At 44.8% G+C, this 19,545-nt stretch overlaps 1 protein-coding gene across 5 annotated transcripts in view; it reads right to left on the reverse strand.

Moving 5' to 3' along the window:
* The window catches only part of GRIA1 (glutamate ionotropic receptor AMPA type subunit 1), a 118,677-nt gene that overhangs the window by 47,689 nt on the left and 51,443 nt on the right, over nucleotides 1-19,545 (reverse strand). For 3 of the 5 annotated variants that reach the window (XR_010434533.1, XM_064671994.1, XM_064671993.1), the window contains exons 3-5: nucleotides 16,199-16,438; nucleotides 14,680-14,867; nucleotides 9,848-9,901 (exon numbers count right to left, since the gene is read on the reverse strand). Coding sequence is in view for 4 of the 5 variants with exons in the window: in XM_064671994.1 (XP_064528064.1) it covers nucleotides 9,848-9,901; nucleotides 14,680-14,867; nucleotides 16,199-16,438 (482 nt within the window). In the remaining variant the exon portion in view is untranslated. The remainder of the gene's footprint in view (nucleotides 1-9,847; nucleotides 9,902-14,679; nucleotides 14,868-16,198; nucleotides 16,439-19,545) is intronic. The other 2 variants (XM_064671996.1, XM_064671995.1) reach the window with 1 other exon arrangement.

The following is a 19,545-nucleotide window of genomic DNA, read 5'->3' on the forward strand; positions in this document are numbered from 1 at the left end:
AGACTTTCACACATTTTTCTTCCAGCTTTTTGTAGGCAATTTGGCATCCACTTACAAAGCTGAGGATTAGATATTGGTGTACAGATGCTCTAAACAGATGACTTGTTTTGCTTCAAAGTGCGGTGATTCAGGTAAAAAAAATTAAATATTATATGTGTACATATTCCTCAGAATGCTGGTAAAACCCACATCAATCTTGTTTGTAATTGCTAGCGTAGGGGTTTCAGAAAGGCAGAGCTGTGATTAATGAATAGGAAATGCAGCAGGATAATTGTCCCTGACATCTTAATGCATTTCAGGCCAAGTGGTTTTTGACACGCAGAACTCCTAAGGTTCAGTAAGAGGGACCTCACAGGTTGCCAACTGGTTATTCATTGCTAGGACCAAATTACACTGACATTTTGCTCATGGGAGATACTCAGGGGAAAACGATCTGTCAAAAGAAACTACCACAGAGCAACTTGAAGTTTGTGCCACCAGCTCCTCCTTGAAAGACCTACAAAGGCTTGAAGAAAAGTCCAAGTTCACAACAGAGTATGAGTAAGAAGCCTGGTGTATTAAGCCCCCTCAGCATGCAGATTTAAATAGAAAAAGTCAAAAAAAAGTTATGACATCAGCAATGAGACAGCAGTGGTTGAAACCACTATATTTTACTGTTTTCCCCAAACAAAACCATTCTGAAACTGAAGCAAATAGTCAACAATACCCACTGGGATTCATCTTACAAAAAATTTCAAAATAATCTGAACAGATGAAAGGAATTATTTCTTTCTGAAGATTGTACTATTTTCCCCCACTTCTTTTTGACACAATTCAGATATTTTAAAAAGTGTGGAGACCTCTAAAGATTTTCCAATCATTTAAGGCAGTTGGGACCATAGAGGACATCATTAACCTTGAAGACCTGTTTGCATTTTGGCTGTTATCAACCGCTGAAATAATTGTTTTCACCTGTTATCCCTCCTCCACATGCCCCAGTACAAGGACATTATAGAAATGGTCCTAATTACAAAGGAATTTTAATCACTGCACCACTGAAATCTGCTCAGAGCAGGTTTGGGAAACATGAGAGTCAATGAACGGGGAAGTCCAGGGGTCAAATATTTTAGAAAATAACTCCTAGAGGAGGTGAATTCTTTCTGGCAAACATATAAACAAAAAAATAGCAAATGTTATGCAAACTGATTTTTGAAAATGCTTCTATTGACAAAGCAGCAGCAGGAATTCAATACGCTTATCTGTCTTTTTGGAATATCAGTCAGTGCTTGTAGGAAACTGGAGAACAGGAGAATTACAATATTTGTAAGTAAAGAAATCATCAATCATCTGTCACCTTGTACTAACTGTAGACACATATTGCAAAAAAAAAAAAAAAGAGAAGAAGGGATCTTTTGTTTAGTTTTCAATTGGCCATATTTGGGAAACAGAAAATAAATTCTTAAAAATTGTGTAAGGAAAGACTACAACCCACGACCAAGGGGCAACAGCTGTGCTTTTGGATTAATATGTTTAGTATCAACCAGTCTGGGAAAGAAACAGCCCACAAATGCTTTCCTCTGTCATCCACCCAAGTGCAGCAAGATGTGAGCAGTGCTGGAACGATGCACTCCACGTGGTCTCACGGAGGGATCAAACAGTTTTAAAACCATTTCAAAAATTTGCCAGCGAATACTGGAAAAAGCAGACTTTGCAGACATGCCTGGAACACAGGGGGCTGTTCAGGGAAATAAGCTGAGCCCCTGGAATTTGATTGTATGTGACTCTCTTCAAGCTCTTTACACCTGAAGCATTTGGGATGTATCTGGTGAATATGCAGGTTTCACTATCCACCTCCCTATACAGCACTGCCGGTCCCCCAGGGAGGAAGAGGAGGAATGTGGGAACTCACACTCCAGTCCCCCTGGAAAGGCAGGACCCAGAGACAACACGGAGCTCCCCAAGCCACCAGAGATGTAGATACATAGGAGGAAACAACACTTCTGCAGGCACAGTTATCCCTGGGAATCCTCACAACCAGGCTGGAAGGGACACCATGTCAGCCAGCCCATCCCCTGCCACACGGCAGGATTAGCTGTCCCTTCGACTTAAATTCACCTCACAAAATCACCTCAGTAAACCAGAGAACACGGCTTCCTGCCTTGCATATGCCTGGAAAATGCCTGGCTTTTTCCAAATGCCATCAAATTAGCAGGCTGACAATAAGCCACAAAAATCTGTCCCCATCGCGCTGACGGGCTGAGGTGGCTCCCTCCTCCACGCCTGCTCTGACTCACAGCATCTGCAACACGCTGTTCCAGCAGCAGCCAGGCTGGGTTCAAAGGAGGGAACTTGCTCTTTAGCCCATACCATGGGCTGCTCTCTGCATTAATGAACCTCACAGGGCGATTACGTGCAGAAGTCCTGCTGCTAGGAAATAATATGGGCAGCTATTACAGACCTTTGTGGCTCCAAATAGAAACCAGTCCTAGAAAGGGATTTTTCCTCATTGTGCTTTCCTTGATGCATCTGGTCTTTATGCTGTTAAACTGAAAGCTGTTTTCAGCCAAAGGTTGTTTTACTGTCCTGTTCACTGCCTTGGTTGCTGGGAGAGGTGTCAGTAAGTCACACATTTATATTCCTATCCACTGCTCGTGGGCTCAATCATCAAAGGAAATGCATAATTCAGGAAGACTGATGACTTGAAACAGGCCTTATGAATCCGTCTTGATTAAGTGGTCCACGAAGGATCTGCTTTGAAAAGAAAGTCCCTCCAGAAATGAGCCAGCTCCTTATTTATACCCTGGACACTATGAGGAGCCAGGACATTGAGTGGGCAGTGCAGGCAGCTGCCAGTGCAGGGAAAGCCTTGTCCCTTCATGCATGACCCTTCTCAAATCTGCCAGCATCACTTACTTCTCTGCATTGCTCCTTTCACCCTCGTATTTCACTGCCTCACCATTCCAAACCTTGCCTCCTCTCCACACACTGATGACACCAGGCAGCATTGCTCCTTCTGGAACATCATCACAGCCCCTGGGAATGCCGCAGCCTCACCTCTGTACCCGGACATTGACAGGCAGCCAGCTGCTGCCCCACACCTCCAGATTCCCTTTGTGTTTCACTAAGCTCATATTAAGTGCTGGCACTTTCCCTGCAGGTGCCTCCTGTGGTAGAATCGGGCCTTTGAAGCTATGGCAGCAAGGGCTGAGCCCTGAGGAAGCTCCAGCTCAGCAGCTCATAAACCACCCCACAGCACAGCCTAAAATCTCTGTGCCTGTGCTCCAAGTCTCGTCTTTTCCTGAGAGAAAGGACATTAGGGAGTCTCCTTGAAGACTGTCACGTTCCTGAGAAACACTGTTGTTTTATCTCCTCCCTTTGCATCTTCTGAGCCCTCCAGACCTGCCCCCAAGACCAGTAAGGCTCAGCTCTGAAAGAGGAGAGAGAAAACGCCCCTTTCTCTTTAATTGTCAGGAAAAGGCTTGTTGGCTAAACCTAATATAGTTCCCTAGTTCCAGGAAGGAGTATTAGGGTTTTTAAGTCCCTTTTTAAGTCTGGGATGAGGAGACACTAGAGACTATTTTTTCTTTTCTATAATAGGTTGCACACTGAAATATTCCCTTTCAAGCCAAAAGCATTTAAGCAATTCATCCTGAGCTTGGGTGGGTGCCACAGAAACCTGTGGCAGCATTGGGAAACTAGCCCAGCTCTGTTTAGATGCTATCCGTGCATGGCTTGCAATGCCAGACTACTTCCTCCTAGCAGACTTTATGATTATAAGAAACTTTGCAAAGCAAAATTTTTGCTCCTGAATGGCTGTAAATCAGCTGAGTGAATACAAAGTGGCTCCTGTCATTCCAAGGTACACCAGTGACTTTCTGCAGGGAGCAAGAAATCGAGTGTTTCCAGACAGAGCATCCCTAATATAACAAATTATCTTCAAGCTTGACTTCTCCAGTGAAGCATCATTCCTCACTCCCATCACTTTGTATTAATAAGGAGGGTATGTCAAAAAAGAGCCCATCTGCTCCAGTCTCATTCCAGTCTGCCTTCCAGCGGGAGAGGCCTTCTCCTCTGCAGAGTTATTAATGTGTCAAATCTCATTGTGGCAGCAAAACATGTGAGTCCTCACTGTAACTTAGGAGTTAAGTGGAGAAAGGGGAAAAGAAAGACAGGAGAAGGGGGCACTATCAGACACCCTCACAATTCTGCAGTTTGATAAGGGGCTGGAGATGAACAGCAACTTTTCTTTGGTACAGCTCTACAGGTTTTCATTGTGGTATTATTTGCAACTGCCCAATCCTATTGCCACAGCACATTTTGGATATAAATGATCGTATACATCTTGCTGGAAGGCTCAGTCCAGGCAGAGGGAGGGATGCTCTAGGTGGATGTTCGTGCATTAGAGAGCTTTCAGCATGTAAGATGATTTAAAGGTTTGGGAAACGTGCCGTGCAGTGGCAGATGCCAGGGCTTCAATCAAAGGTATGATTAAGGGATGACTTGATCACAGTTTACAAGGACCAAAACATCAGTAATGGAATATTTTGTCTAGCAAACAAAAGCATAAATCTGGTGGAGGAAGCTGAAGCTAGGCAGGTTTTGACTAGAAAAAAGCACCAATGAAGTCACCATAAGAAAGATATTATGGATTTACACATCACCACTTGCCAGTTGAGCTGAGGTAATGGATTAGGAGACTGCAAATGGCTGAGAAAACCTGTTAGTTTAACACCCTTTTGCTGAAATTTAAACAAACACATTTTTCCTTCCAATGGCTGTAATATAATCTGTCAGTTGCTCACCTGATGCTCTGATTTTTTTAAGTCACAGTAAGTCACTCATGTTTTTGAGCCCTACTGCAAAAATCCTCCCAAGGTTGCTGTTCATATTCTCCTGTGTGGGCAATTTTTGTATCCAAACAGATAATTTTCTTTTATATGAGACACTCTAGTTTAAGCAAAAATTAATTCTGGGCACTGCTGGTTTTTTTACTATCAGTGATTCAGATGAGATAATGTTATATGGGGTTCTTCTTCTTGATAATCTTTGAATCAGGACAGAAAAGCTGTTTGAAAGTGAAATGCAGATTTCAGAAGTTTTGCTGATATATTACATTGTCTTACTCTGAACAGAAAAATAAATTTGTCTCATGAGCCTGCTTGCACCAACGCCTCTGAAAGAGGAAAGGTCTAACTGGCATAATTTTAGAACCCTAAAAATAACTTAGGACATCTCTTTCCAATATAAGAATACAACTTTTGCAAGACCAGGCATCTTGAGGTCTTACCAGGACAAGAAGGGGATGCTGTACACATCCTTTTGGAAACTCCACAGAACAGAATTTCCAATCAGTGAGTGATACGAACATGAGCATCTCTGACCATGTTTGTACTGCAAGTCAGCAGCACCTCAGAGGGCAGGCAACAGTGTTAGGAACTGAGGGCAACTCAAATAAACGTGGCAGCTTTCAGGGTGATGGGAGACAGAACCACAGCATTTTAGCTCCAGGCAGGATGAACCAATGGTTTGGTGCAGGGAGCAGAGCCATCGACACACGGCCAGTGCCACAGGTCACACTGGGGCATGCACAGACCTTGCACTTGGCTTGTGCCCAGCACGGGCACCACAGACCCTCCCCACAGAGTCACAGAACATGCTGCAGGTGTAGGTGTGCTACACTGCTTCAGGGGAGCTGATCTCTGCCTGGGTGAGGAGGACTTTGCTTCCCAGGGATGTGGGCATCCTTTTTGATGGCCAGTTCAGGAGGTTACTTCTTCACTGTCTGTACGAGGAGTTGGTTCTCACAATAATGAGTCTCAGCCCTGGTGGTGCAGAAGTTCTTCAATCCATTTTTCAGGGGGGAAAAAATCAAAGATTCCCATCTAAATCACTGGTGAACTGAACCAAAACAGCACATCTTGCCTGACTCCTGCACAAGCCACTGTGCTGACAAAGTGTGACACTGTGCTGTGCTGGTAACCTCCAACACCACCTCAACTGTTTGCAAAGGGAAACTCTGTCCATGGCCTAACTCAGTGCTGACACATGCTGAGAATGGCATAGAAAAAAGTGCTTACCTTGGCTAATCAGCAATGTTTATATCTTTACTTTTCCCTTCTACCCCTAGCATCAGCACTTTCATACACTTATCTATTCATGTTCAAAAAAGAGCATTGGCTAAAAGAACAACCTGGACTAATGCACCAGGAAAGAAAAAAAAAAGGCTAAAACAGCATATGTGGCAGCTGTCTTTCATACTTTTCATTTAAAGACAGGTCACACAAATGTCACTTATTTTAAGACAAAGATTTTTCTCTGCCCAAGAGATCTGATGTTCTCCCACTACTGACAGTAGTCAGCTCACATCCATGGCATAGGGCAAACAGATACACAAAGCCAAGGTTATGGGGAAAAAGCCTGAACATCAAAAGAAAGGAATCCCAGAAGTTTCTAAGCTTGCTCCTCTGATATTATTGACTGTATTTTTTTTTCCTTTGTGGTTGCTAGACTGATGATCTCAAAGGCTGAGAACAAAGCTTAGAAAAATAAGACTCACAAAAACAAACAATTCTTAAAGTCACCAAATCTCTTTGAGTTCCCGAGGGGAAGAGAGAGACAGAGACGACTGCAAACCCCCAGTGCTGGTAGGCCTGACAAATATCCAGGCTGGCAGCTGGTAAAAGCTAACTGGGATAACTCCAATGGGTACTGGTTGAGGATCAGGATTTCATGAGTTTGCAAAAGCCATGAACAGTGCCAAATTTGCCTCAAGGAGAAGCAGGGATGCTCGCAGAAACCTTCCCCCTGGCAGGGATGTTGCAGACAGACCATCGTGGGACAGGGAGGGCTGGGCAGAAAAGGCAGGTTGTGTCTTTAGCAGGCATAGCAGGTTTGGAGAAAGATGTTTGCCCATGGCCTGAGGTGCAGAATGGTTTCATTTTGTTTGTGAACACAGAAATATTATTGTCTCACCTTGGCAACAGCAATTTCACTGAAAAAGAAAGCTGTTCCTGCTAGGAAATACCAGCTTTCATTTGCTGCTACTTGTCAAATTCTGCTCAGTACTTTACTACAGCTCACCGACAACAACTGCTGGGCAAACACACCATGATTAATGCAAGGCATTGCCTCTTTGCTCATGGATTGTCTGTGACCAGACAGGGAACTCCTCCACTTCAAAATGTGCGAAGAGATGATTTTTTTAGACTTTATTCAACCTGTGCATTGCCTTGCAAACTCACTTGCTTTGCATTCATGATGCAACACCAGTTTGAAGCTGCTGTAACTGGGCAGTAGTGTGCTGCTGCTTGTTTATTGGCTGAGTATAGCTCTGAACAAACATATAGCTAAAAATAAGAATTTAAGAGGGGTTATCTAGAAATGTTTCCCAATATTTGCTTCCAATGTGTAATTTCCATAATTGTGTCCCCATTTTTCTGTATCCAAGAAGGTTAGGCAAAAGGCAGGTATGGAAAATTCATCCCCTTGCTCCAGCTCCTGCAGGTAAATTGGTGGCTATGAACCAGCTGAGGACTTCTTGACCTTATCTTCACGAAGGGTGACAGTTCTAAACTCAGGATTCCATCAATCGGCACAGGGGACCAAAAATAACTCATTTGAAAAACCTGACACTTCCAGGCTTTAGCTCTTAATTTATTCTCTTGACAACTCAGTGCTCCAGAATGAGCCATTTCCGCAAACCAGGGCTGTTCTCCAGGCATGCGGGTGTGCACGAGGGTACACGTGTGTGTGTGTGTGTGTGTGTGTGGGCAGTGCATGCCCTGTCATCTTAGGACATGTCTACAGGGGAAAATGCAGGGTGTTTAAGGTCTACCACTATGTGCATGAGTCAGTGGGAATAAATTACAGCACGTTACACCCTCTGGAGGCTCTAATCCCGCGACGAGATGTCCTTAGGAGAGGGTAAAACCCCCTGTGATCTCTTGGATCAGAACATCTGCACTAGGGTTTAACCCTGCCAGACGCTGACTTCCCTTGTTCTGACAATCCCTTATAACATCCCTGGCCATCCCCACATAGGGAGCCTTGCTGTCCTTCCTTGCTGGCCTATGGTCTCAGAAACATGGGATCTTCAGGGTCTTTTTGCATTCTCCTTGCTGAACAGATCAGCTCTTGTGTGGGTGCAGCACATCATAGAAACTGATTTGCCTGCTGGTGCCTGAACCTGCCCACATTGTTCTGCCCTGGAAAGGGCTTTTTTAACATTGAGGGGTGCTAGGCTTCTTTTCTTAAATGATTTTTCCATGATTTTTTTTTTTTTAAATATTCCTCTCTAGAGTTTGGCTCTTATGTGATATTAGGTTTTAAGGAGCAGGAAAGACAAAAGGTAAAGCTTGAATTACTTTCACTCTTTTTCTTGTCAATCAAAGCTTCTTGAAAAACACAGCTAGTAACAGTGGATTCTGGTGGTCCTGTCAGTCCCTGTGGGACCCAAAGCCCCTCCACTGAGCTGCAGTGGGAGGCAGAATCTCCCTGCAGAGGTGCTGGGGAAATGAAAAGCCTTTTGCTCCAAGTTAATTATTTATAACCCCTGTTGGCTGAGTATGCAGCCTCTTCCAGCCAGCTCTGTCCTCTCAGCATTTGTGCAAAGGCTAAGAAAACACATTAAAGATGGGACAAGTGTGCTTTCTCCAGCTAAAAGTGGGAGACCGTGGTATCAGAAAACAAAGGGAAATGTCCTTCCAAAACTCCAGCACCTGAGTGTTAGTTCACCTCATGTCCTTAATGTATTTATCCTAATGAAACTGCATAGAGAAGAGAGGTGATATTTCATCCAGCTTTCCACGTGGGTATGCATAACAGTGCACAGACATGCACACTCCAGCAACTCCAGCTCACTTTCCTGCTTAACTTTAATGAAGGGACTTTCATAAACATCCAGGACCTGGGTTACAGCAAATAATAATCTATTAAAAATTAGCAACTAAAGTTATTGGCTGCTCAACGGTTTTGCATGTCTCCCCTTGCACAACGTAACATTTTTATCTCTGTAATTACATGGTAGGCGGCCAGCACAGAGTGCAGGGTCAGTACAGGGCACTGCAGGGTAATGATGTGGCCATTTTTGCCTTGTAAATTACAGAGTTATCTTAGGACCAAGAGAAGGAAAAGGGCAGCAACTGCTTGACTAATTGGCAGTTTAAAGTTTAATTATTCCAGGGCTGACGTGCTGCCTCACAGATGCAGCTCTGTGTGGGAAGAACAGGTCCACAGCCTGCACTGGGCTCACCCCACATGGACACAGGGGTCCCTGGGGGGAACAGCTTCTGCTCCAGACTGCCAACACCAGCCCATCCTCTGCTGTGCATCTCCCTGGATGGATGGACACAAGTGGGGAGGAGAGGGGAGGAGCTCTGCTGTGGAAAACCTCCAGCTGCCCTATGGATTGAGGCTATTTCTCTCTCACAGCTTCCCAAATCCCCCTAGGCAGGGAAATTTCCCATCCTACTAGAAGACTTGATCAAGAAAGGTGGCCCTGCTGCTGTCCAATATTGCTCTGTCCTCAGGCAGCACCCCCTGGATTAAAGGGGGAGAGCCAATTCTTTCCTTAGAGCCATGACAGTCAGATTTAATGTAGCACTAAGGAGGGAGTGATAGAGTGGCTTTGGTGGGCATCTGTCATCCAGTCAAGGTCAAATCACCACAAAACCCCAGCACACTCGGAGATACCCTGCAGATAATTTTGATGTCTCAAGAGGGAACACCTCACAAGGAGAACACAGTAAAGGACTTTAGTATTCTTTTTTCCCAAAAAGTAGATAAGAGAATGTCCATCTCAGTAACCATAAATGTATTGCTTTACAATATAAGAGAGAGCTAAAAATAAACACCAATGAGGGCAACTCACCATATTTGCCAGAATGTAGTGGTATCCATTCCCATTTTTTTCAAGCTTGATTATCTGCAACATAAAAAACAAAGGTAATTAGCAGAGATCAACTATGGAAGAAGACCCTCAATTATCTGCTCTTCCTCCCTCTTATTTTTCCCTGATAAGATTGTTCAGCTGTGGGTAAAAAGACACAAAAAAAGTTCACAATCTTGTTAGAGGATAGAAAGAGCTTTCACACGTGATATTTGAGCAGCAAGTCTGAAACTAGACAGGATAAGATCCCTAAGAACATTCTACAGCAGGGAAACAAACCAAACAAACCAACCTATCTCCTATGGGCTCAGGGTGATTTGAAACAGTACTTTAAAAAAAGGAAGAAGCTAAACAAGATCCATTTTTCAGACACCAAAGGCAAAAAGTGGGAAGCTGTAGTCCATATGTACTACAAATACAGCTGAAACATCAAGCAAGACTAGAGAGCTATTTTGCACATCCTCCCAGCTATGGTCCCTGCCACAGACACCCACCTGGGTGAGATGACAGGAAGTTTTCTCCTTTAGTGCATCGAGGTAGCTTCAAACCACATCTCCAAAACAGAGGATTCCCCTGCATGTTCATTGAGATTATCTATATATTCATATTCATGGTGCCCAAAAATATGCACTTTGTCACTTACTCCTTTCTCCCTGATGCCTGCAGAGTTAAGGTTTTATTTTCTTTCATCAACACAATTGCTTACTGAACTGTAATAACTGATTTTTTCTATGTTAGCTGGAGAAGTTTCCCTTTATTTTTCTTTCCACCTCTTGCAGGCTTGCCTGTGATTGGAAGGAACAGAGGCACAGATCAGATGGTCCCTGTCTTTTTCCTTGATTTAAAAAGAGAACAGAAAGAATACAGTTCAAAATTCTATTATCCTCACCGACTCTATGTTTTCATTGAAATTCCTCTCTATTGATTTCCAGCAGCACTGTTAAATTCTTCCTAGGTTACTAGAGTCAGATACCATCTGCATTTGAGCCACTCTACATACAGAAACAAAACAGTGGGAAAAAAGCCCAAACTAACATGCCCTCAAAACCTGCACAAGCACAAGAACTGCCAGTTTCTGAGAGAACTGTGCTTTTTCCATAAGGTTTCTTTGCTGGCAACACTACTTCTTATTTCCACTATTGTATGAAGTGATTCTGAATTGCTGCCTGCATTGCCAACGCTCAGGCGAAATCTGCACAAACTGCAGCATGGCCAGAAAGATCCTCACAGCCAGAATGATCATAAAACGACTGCTGTGTTGGACTCAACCAGAAATCAGTCTACCCAGGACTTCTCTCTGATACCAGGCTGGCAGCAGGTGCTTGAGAAATGTCAGATGAGGGCATAGACTGATCCTCCCCATGGGACAGCACTCCCAGATTATCATGAGCAGTCATTTAGGGATTTTCAAATGGATTATAAATGAGCTGACACTTGCTCTATGCAACTGGTTCATCTGTCTTAGCCCTTCTCTGATGAAGTGCTCTTGTATGCATAATAAAACTCATCTGGTTCTCAGCATTAGTGTGGGGGTGGCAATTAACTCCAGTGAAAGCTTCATTTAGAAGCAGTTTCTTACACAGCTAGTGCCAGCTCCACCAGCTTCGCTGCCCTGTGGCTCCTGAACAGGATAGGGCTTCTGCTGAGATGTCTGAAGGTCTCAGAAAAAAACTCTATATACCTAAACTATGAAGATACACACCTCATTATGGGTAGTTTTCTGAGTACCTTCCATTGCCAGATCTAAGAAGTAAAACCAGACCCAAGTTGTCCCCTTCTGTTCACCCAGACTGACCTTTGCAGTAAGTCCCAAACCCTGTGGCAGGAAGGAGAGTCTCCGGTGCACTGGGATGTCTAAGAATTACCATCCAATTCCCCTTTTCTCCCGCGTCAACAATAGCTGGCATTGGTTCCTTCTGCCCAAACTCTCCTTTGTTATTTTATTAGGTGTCAGAGTCAATGAACCACAGAGGGCTGCTATCCAACTTTCCCTGAGCTGTTAATCTTGCAGCCCATCCACCTGAATTATGAGGCTTGTTTCCTGTGTTTTACACAGTTATTTGTGATCTTAATTTATTTTAAAATGCTTGCTCAGTCCTAATGTGTCCGGACAGCAGTAGCAAGCTGAGGTTATAATAGCATTTATCACTTATCCTGACTGTGGTGAGAGGCTGTGCTGGGCTGCATGCTGATAGCTCACTTGGGCCACCTAGGTTTCATTACCCACTTCTTAATGGGCCAGTTTGACATCTATTAGAGAGAAATCCTCTCAGAGTGAAACACTGGCAAAGGAGAACTTCCAGTTACTCATTTTAATGAGAGACAAGGAAGAAACAATGCAGGGCTTTGATGGAGCACAACCCACCACATTCTTATCCCATTAAGGCTACACAGCACAACCCTGCGATAACCTGCCCTGAACCAAGACCTGGTTCACAAATGACAGGTACCTCGGCAAAGATAAATCATACCCTTGAGACACGACACAAAGAAATCTCCCAGAAAGAAATCAGGTCATTTTCCCATGTTTCATTAACACAGGGAGCACTGGCTCCTCCGCAGCTACCAGACCGCGAGGACTGCCATGCTGGAGTAAGTGGTGTTATTTGTGTCATGTGTACAGAGAAGAAACGAAAAGTGTGTGCAAGCACCAGTGTGCATGTGAGAGGCACTGATGCTAAACAGCCGTCCCCAGCTCTCCTGTTCACCAGGGAGCACAAATCCACAGCCACCAAGAGACAGAGACAGGCTTGTCAGGGAAGAGGATAAAAGCTCCTTGAGCACCTCAGACACTCAGAGAAACAGGGCAGACAGCACAGAACACTCCCAGAGAGGATGCTGGCGTGGTGAGCTGAGACACTGGCTGGCAGTTCAAGTTACAGTCCCGGCCGAATTCCACGTGACAATGAGCTGAACGCAACCTTTGAATCCCTCCGGTCACCTCACGCTGTGAAAAACCAGGCATCCCCTGCTCACACTGGGATAACTCCCTTTGCTCTCAGAAATCCTGGTGGATTTGGAACAAAAATGAAAAAAAGGATGAAAATGGACTACACAGGTCTGAAAAGGTTGTTCGCAGACCTATTCCTCACTGGAGAGTCCCCTCCCAGGCGCAGACATCTGTGGGAATTGCTCTGTCTTTATTGTAGGAAAACACAACATTGTATCTCTTCTCCATGGGAATTGATATTTTTTATAGCATTGCAAGACAAATAATCATAATATCTGGATTTTTAATGTTCTTACAGATAGCTTTTCTTACATCTAAGTTTACGTGAGGAAGTTTGAAAAAAGACTTATTTTCCTTTTTGTATCAGGAGAACTAGATAATATTTGACTACAGAACTTAACTTTCTGTTAGACAAAACAGGCTTAAAAACCCAACACTATTAACCCTAGAAATCTGATACACCATGTAGCAAAACTTGCAGAAAAGTCAAATTTACTGCCTAGATCCCATTAAAAATTTTGTTCGACTGCAGCTGCTCCGTGGTCAGAGAGAAGACTACCCTATGAAATAATCTGTTTTCTCTTTCATGAACGCGACCTTTACTTTGAGGTTAAAACCTGCTATTTGCTCCGTTATTACATATAACAGAGCAGCACCCAGAGACATCCAACAAGGATGGATTGTGCTCGTCGCTGAGCCGTGCAGCTGGTGAAATGTCAGTCCCTGCCCCAGACAGCGAGCAGCTGAAGTGTGAGACGGGAGATGACAGGTGCCTTAGACAGGGAGACGTGTGAAGCACGAGGTAAGAGTGAGCTGATTATGAGGAATACAACAGTGGGAATAGCAGTGCAGCGGCTGCGTGGCACTGAGGGATCCTTTCTAAGCTGCGTGGGACTGGAGCCCCAGTGGTGGGGGAGGACTTGGATATAGGTGTGAGGGAGAAAGCTGCTGTGGCTGGAGTTGAAGAGGGGGCAGAAGTGTAGGCTGAACCTGTCTGTAGGCTTGCATTTGTCTCCTGTCCACAGAACTCCCTATTCGGGACTGAGGCAAAGCATTTAAGGAAGGCATGGAGCAAAGAAGATAGGGGAAATTTGAGTCTGCACTAGTGGCTGACCTATCTTGATTGAAGATGAGTAAGGCAGGGCACACAAGCTACCTGCTGAGTCCTCTACTGCATACCCCATTGGCACGTGGCCACGAGCTGACAAAGCATCCAGGAGATGGCTGTGAATGAACGTGTCTCTTACTGCAAGGCATGAGAAGAGCTGGAAAGATCCAAACCTGCTATAGCCTGGAGGCCCTGGGATGATGGTGAGCCCTAGCCTGATATGGAGACAATGCTCCTGTTACAGATGTACCATAAAGCTTCTCCATCTCTGGCACAGGTGTGAGAATTTGGTGCAGCACATGGAGGCTGGAGGACCAGAAGTCTGGCAGGGCCAATTCACAGCTCCACCCTAACTCACAGGAGGTGGGAAAACTGTGGGAAAACTCAGCAGAATCAGGAGGTGACACATCTTGTGAACACTGCTTGGAGGAATTAGCACAAAGCAAACTCACTGAGGAGTAAGGAGGTGTAAAAAGGCTCAGCAAAGGAGTCAGACAAGTGGGGAACATGGAAGAGTGGGGCTCACTTGACCTGAATACATGAGAGCTTCTGGTATTTATATAGCTTTACAGTTTCCATAATAACACAGCGGAGAAGTGTCTGCAAGCTCAGCAGCTTGCTGCAGTGCACACACCCCCCATCCAGTGAAAGCCACAGTGAGACATGGATCAGACAAGAATGGAAAGAACTTCTCCAGGAGAAACAACCCTTCCTCTTCCATGTGCAAGACCCCTCCCAGACGGCCCAAACCAGCACGACCTTGTTAAGGATGATGTTCAGCCTCTCAGATTCGCAGTCCACCACCACCAGCCTTTCCTTCTTCTTCTGCAGCTCCTGGAAGAGCATTCGATAGCCCTCTTCTGTTGTTGTCAGGATGTTGACAGCTGTCACCTGCCAGTTCTTCTCAGCTGCAGTGTCCAGCACTTTCTGTAGGACTGACAACCCTGTGATGGGAAGAGAGGGGGAAGAGCCAGGTTTTAGTTGTGTAGTGACATCTTTCCATCCTCCTGACAGCCTGTGTAGCTGCCTCAGCCAGGCTGAAGTCAAAGACACAAGAGTGAAGCAGAACAACAGAGAGCAGCTAATAGTCTAGATTTTACCCAAACTCAGCTGGGCTAGAATTAATGAGCGCTACTTTTTCTGTCCTAGTGCAGATGATTGCAGGCCTAGTTTTCCTTTGTAATCAGCAGATCAGTCTCGTTGATCAGACCCTGCTGTGGGATTCAGATAAGAACTCTAATCCCCATTTTCCTGTCTGTCACGACTCAAACAACTTGATTTCTCTTGGCCATAGTTTCCTTCTTGTCTTTGATCTGTTTAGGCTGTATGCTCCTAGAGTTAGGGACACCCTCAGCAATCAAAACACACAATTGTATTCAGCATCATTCTGTCTGTCATCAGAAAGAAAACCACTATTTTTAAAATTATGTTGCCTAAATTACATGCACAGCCTTCCAGGGGAGATTCACATAGCACTGCTCTGGAATCCTACTAGACAACTCTGTCTGTTGCAGTCCTTTTGGGATATTCATGATGCATGACAACAGAAAGAGTGACGCTTTTATACCTTCTTCTTGTCTCTAAAGGTTATCCTGTCCCTTCAAGGGATAACAATAACTTCCAGGACAGAGCTGTGAATCACCTTTACCTCCACCCTGTCCTCCACAAGTCCATTTGGCTTCCAGCCTCCAAGCCTGGAGCTTTAAAGGCATCTGAGAGCTGGGAAAACTGAATCACAGAGCAATGAGCTCACTAGCCTTGTCTGTGGTTCAGAAAATTAGATAATAACTTCAAGAACCCAACAAAGGTTTTATTGTTTTACATAGACAACTGACATGTGCTAACACAGAGGACTTGGAGGTTTTCAAGCTATTTACCAGACACACATTTCACACCTGACTGTGGGTTTGGGTGAAGTCATTCATGTTTATAAACTTGGGACTCAGTGTCCTTGAGTTTGACAGACCAGTTCAATATGGGACATTGAATATAAACAATTTCACCATTTCAAAACACCTACACATCAAGTATTTCCCTCATGTTGATGGGGCTCAAACTGGGTCAGGCTGATGCATCATGTAGATCAACACTCACCTTCAGCAGAAATGGATATTTATGAAAGGAATAGAGAACAGGGAAGGCACAGGATGACCCTTCCTTTAGGCATCCTCTCAGCTTCCAGAAACCCACAGTAAGAGGATTTCTGGAGGCCAAGTCTCCACCTAGAGCACTGTGTTTAACTGTCTGGTAACCCTCCCACATACTTGTGACTTACCCCGGTCAGCATCATAAATGTACACAAACTTCTGCCAGCTGTAGTGCTCGATGACACTGATGAGGGCATCCTGGAGCTCTGGGCGGAGCTGGAGGACAAACTGGTTGGATGTTTCGACAGGGAAGCTTGGTGTTATGAAGCAGACGTGGAGAGCCCCGCAGAAAGACGTGAGCATGTTGACAGTCCTCCTCTCATAAAATCCAAAGATGGCATAGACGCCCTTGGAGAACTGCGAGCAGACTGGAGGAGCAGAGAGAAAAGTCATGAGGGCAGAAGGGCAAGGAGGCTTCTCAGGAATTTCACCAAAATAAACCTTTTCCCCAAAATAAGCTGTGAGCAATCCTGACAAAATAATTTTACCCCAGACCCATGGGTCGATGAAGGAACCTGTGAAGAACAGGCCTTGTGACCATGTGGTGCTCTGCCCTTGGTCTCCACAGACCTGCTTTACCTTTGATAGGCAGAAGTTACAGAGAAGAATGAAATGGGCATCCCCAGAGCTCTGCTGAAGATTTTGCTTCTTCTGGGATAAAATGTGTTATCTGAACATGGGAACTCCTCAGCAGAAAGGGGCTATTGCAGCCCCAGATGCATTTACAGAGCAGAAGGAGAACATCTGCACGATAGCACAGCCCTTTGTGGCCAGTGACTCCAGAAGGAAACTATGGGTTTGACCTCTGAAGCTGCAGAGACCATTCTGTGAGGGCATCTCAGCAAAGGCTGACCAGGTTCAGCGCAGTCACAGCACAGCTACAGGGAGGTTTTTCTGCAGCATGAGCTGCTGACACTGAGGTCAGAGCCTCTGACACCAGAGTGTGTTGGTACTTGGGGTAACCTGCCTGGCAATTTCTGGTTTCCTCACAAAGCCATGGTGGGGAAGGCTGTGTGCTCAGTGAGGTAGCAGCAGTATCCTGGGAGATCTCCATCAGGAGTTCCCTGGCAGATATCTGTGTCTGTCCTCAGCAGCTGATGTTGTGCTGCACAGGGAGGGCTCTCTTGTGTTGGAGCCCTTCTCTGGAGAGCACTTAATGATATCCTGGGAGCTGCTGGAAAAATGCCTTAGGATCTCAGTGAGACAGAGAGAGTTCGCACTTTAGGTTGTAAAACTTAGCCCCTGAGACAGTCAGACTCATTTAATATCACCTCTGTTTATGGCACATCCCAAGTTACCATCAATAAATCTCCAAGGCGGAGGTGGTGGCAGTGACAGCACTTTTTCTGTGTCAGAACTCCTGGCACTAATGTCTCCTCCTGTTGTCACTCCAACTCTGAAGACCTTTGGCTGTGACATTTATACTGACTCAACACTTCACACATCACTTGCCTGCCCTCCCCAACCAAGTGCAGGCTGAGGAGTTGGATGCGACATTCTGGGGTCCCCTGGCAAGTGCTCTGCTGCTTGGAAATCCCCTGACCTGGTTCCTGCTGGTAGCCATCAGTACTGAGCCTTCTGCGTGTGTAGCTGGAAACAAGCTCCTAAATGTGAGTTATTGCATCCATAGCTGTGTTCCCTCTGAGCTCTGTCCCTTCAGCAGTGAGGGGACTGCCTGGACCTGCCTGGCTTACACCCATCCTGGATAAGATTGCCTTGTTCCTCACTTCTCTTACTGCCACCATCAAATATTCAGAGGGAAGAGCAAGAAATCCTGCTTCCCACAGTGCAAAGCAAATCCCTTCTCCCATCTCACCACCAAAACAAAGCACTTGTGCTTTTGGAACAGCACAGTGCTGAGAGCCGAGGACTGAATCGCACGACACAGATGGAACTTTTTCCTTCATCTTGGAGTTCAGCTCAGGTTTTGGGCACCCCAGTCCTTCAGTTTGTTCCCAGGGTCACCCATCCTCTTTTCACTCATTAGCACCTGTGATCTCAGAATTTTCCTCCCACAAAGGAATCTGTAGTTCTGCAGGGCAGGGATGCCTCACAAAGCCTGAACCATGACAAAAATAACCCCTGCTTCTCTTTATTTTCACAGCAGTGTCTCTCTTTGCAATCAGCAATTGTGTCTGTGTCAGCTGGAGTCACTGCCCTCATCATGAGACTGACACATTCAGGAAGAAAAGTAGCAGATATGGATAGAAACAGTCTGAACATCATTTCCATGTGACTGGACCAGTGGGTCTAATGAACGGTGCGATATACCATATGTGAGAGATCAGAACGTGGTCTTGGGAGACCCAGGCTTCAGACTCACTGAATGATTAAAGAGACATTTTCGGGACAGCTGAACAATCCAGCACAATTAATAATCCAGACAATAAACTTAGATGGCTTGTTTTGTTTCAAACAAGGCATGGCTTCCTTGAATTTTATTTTCTATCTAAAAGGAATCTCTCATTTTTTAGATTTTATTTTTTTTTAACTCTGTGTCTCAGTCACGCTCAGGCATCCCTCCTACACTGTTCTGAGACATCATCAGTCCCAGCATTTGAAACAGATTGCATCAAAGATAACTGGGAGAAGGAACACGCTTTATCATTAGTAAGTTTGCAAAGAACCCTCACTCACTTTGTATTTGCAAGCTATGAGGGGCCATGGGCAAGGCAGATAATTTGGGAAAAAAAAAAAAGACTTGCTGAGGGTTATCACCCAAAGAAAAACAAAGACCCTGTTATGTCAATTAATCTGGAAAAGTGAAGAGTGAGACCTGCAGCTGCTTTTCTGGGGCTGAACTTGGCATAATGTAAAAGCAGTGGTACAAAATTGTGTAACTCTCAGGGCTATTTTAAATTCTTTATTTAATATGTTAAGAGATCATTGGAATTTCTTTACATTTGCTTTAATCACTTTATGAAGAAAATTTATTAATTATTCTGTTCTCATTTGACTGCTCTGCAACTTCCTAATAACATATTACTAAGAACTGCAAACCTTAAGTAGAGGAAGCAAATATTTTAAGCTCTCTTTGTTTTTATAGTGATGAGCTGTCACCAGCCTCTGATTGATGGCTTTCTAAAAAGCTTAAAATACATAAAAGGGATAAAGATCGTGCTGGAATGGAAGGTCTGAGAAGCTGAGCTCTCCTGGCCAATTGGCTGGTGACAACATCACACTTTGCAAGTGTTGTGCCAACTACCTGTGGAGAGCTGGCCACAGCTCAGCTTTTCCTGCAGAGGACTGCAGAGCAGTCAGCCTGGTGACCAGCTCTAACAGCTGAATTTGAACAGTTCAACCTCAAGCTGCAGGCAGGAATCTGGGTGAAATGCAACAGTATAAATGTTTGCCTATCCAAGGATGTGAGCATGAGTGAAGAGGGTTTGCTTGGATGCAGATAAAGACATCTGTGACAGTTTGCATGTGCAAACTGATGAGGTGAGACCTCATCAGACTGTACTAAAAACAATTC

The sequence above is a fragment of the Pseudopipra pipra genome, chromosome 15, assembly GCF_036250125.1.
Source record: "Pseudopipra pipra isolate bDixPip1 chromosome 15, bDixPip1.hap1, whole genome shotgun sequence".
Lineage (NCBI taxonomy): Eukaryota > Metazoa > Chordata > Aves > Passeriformes > Pipridae > Pseudopipra > Pseudopipra pipra.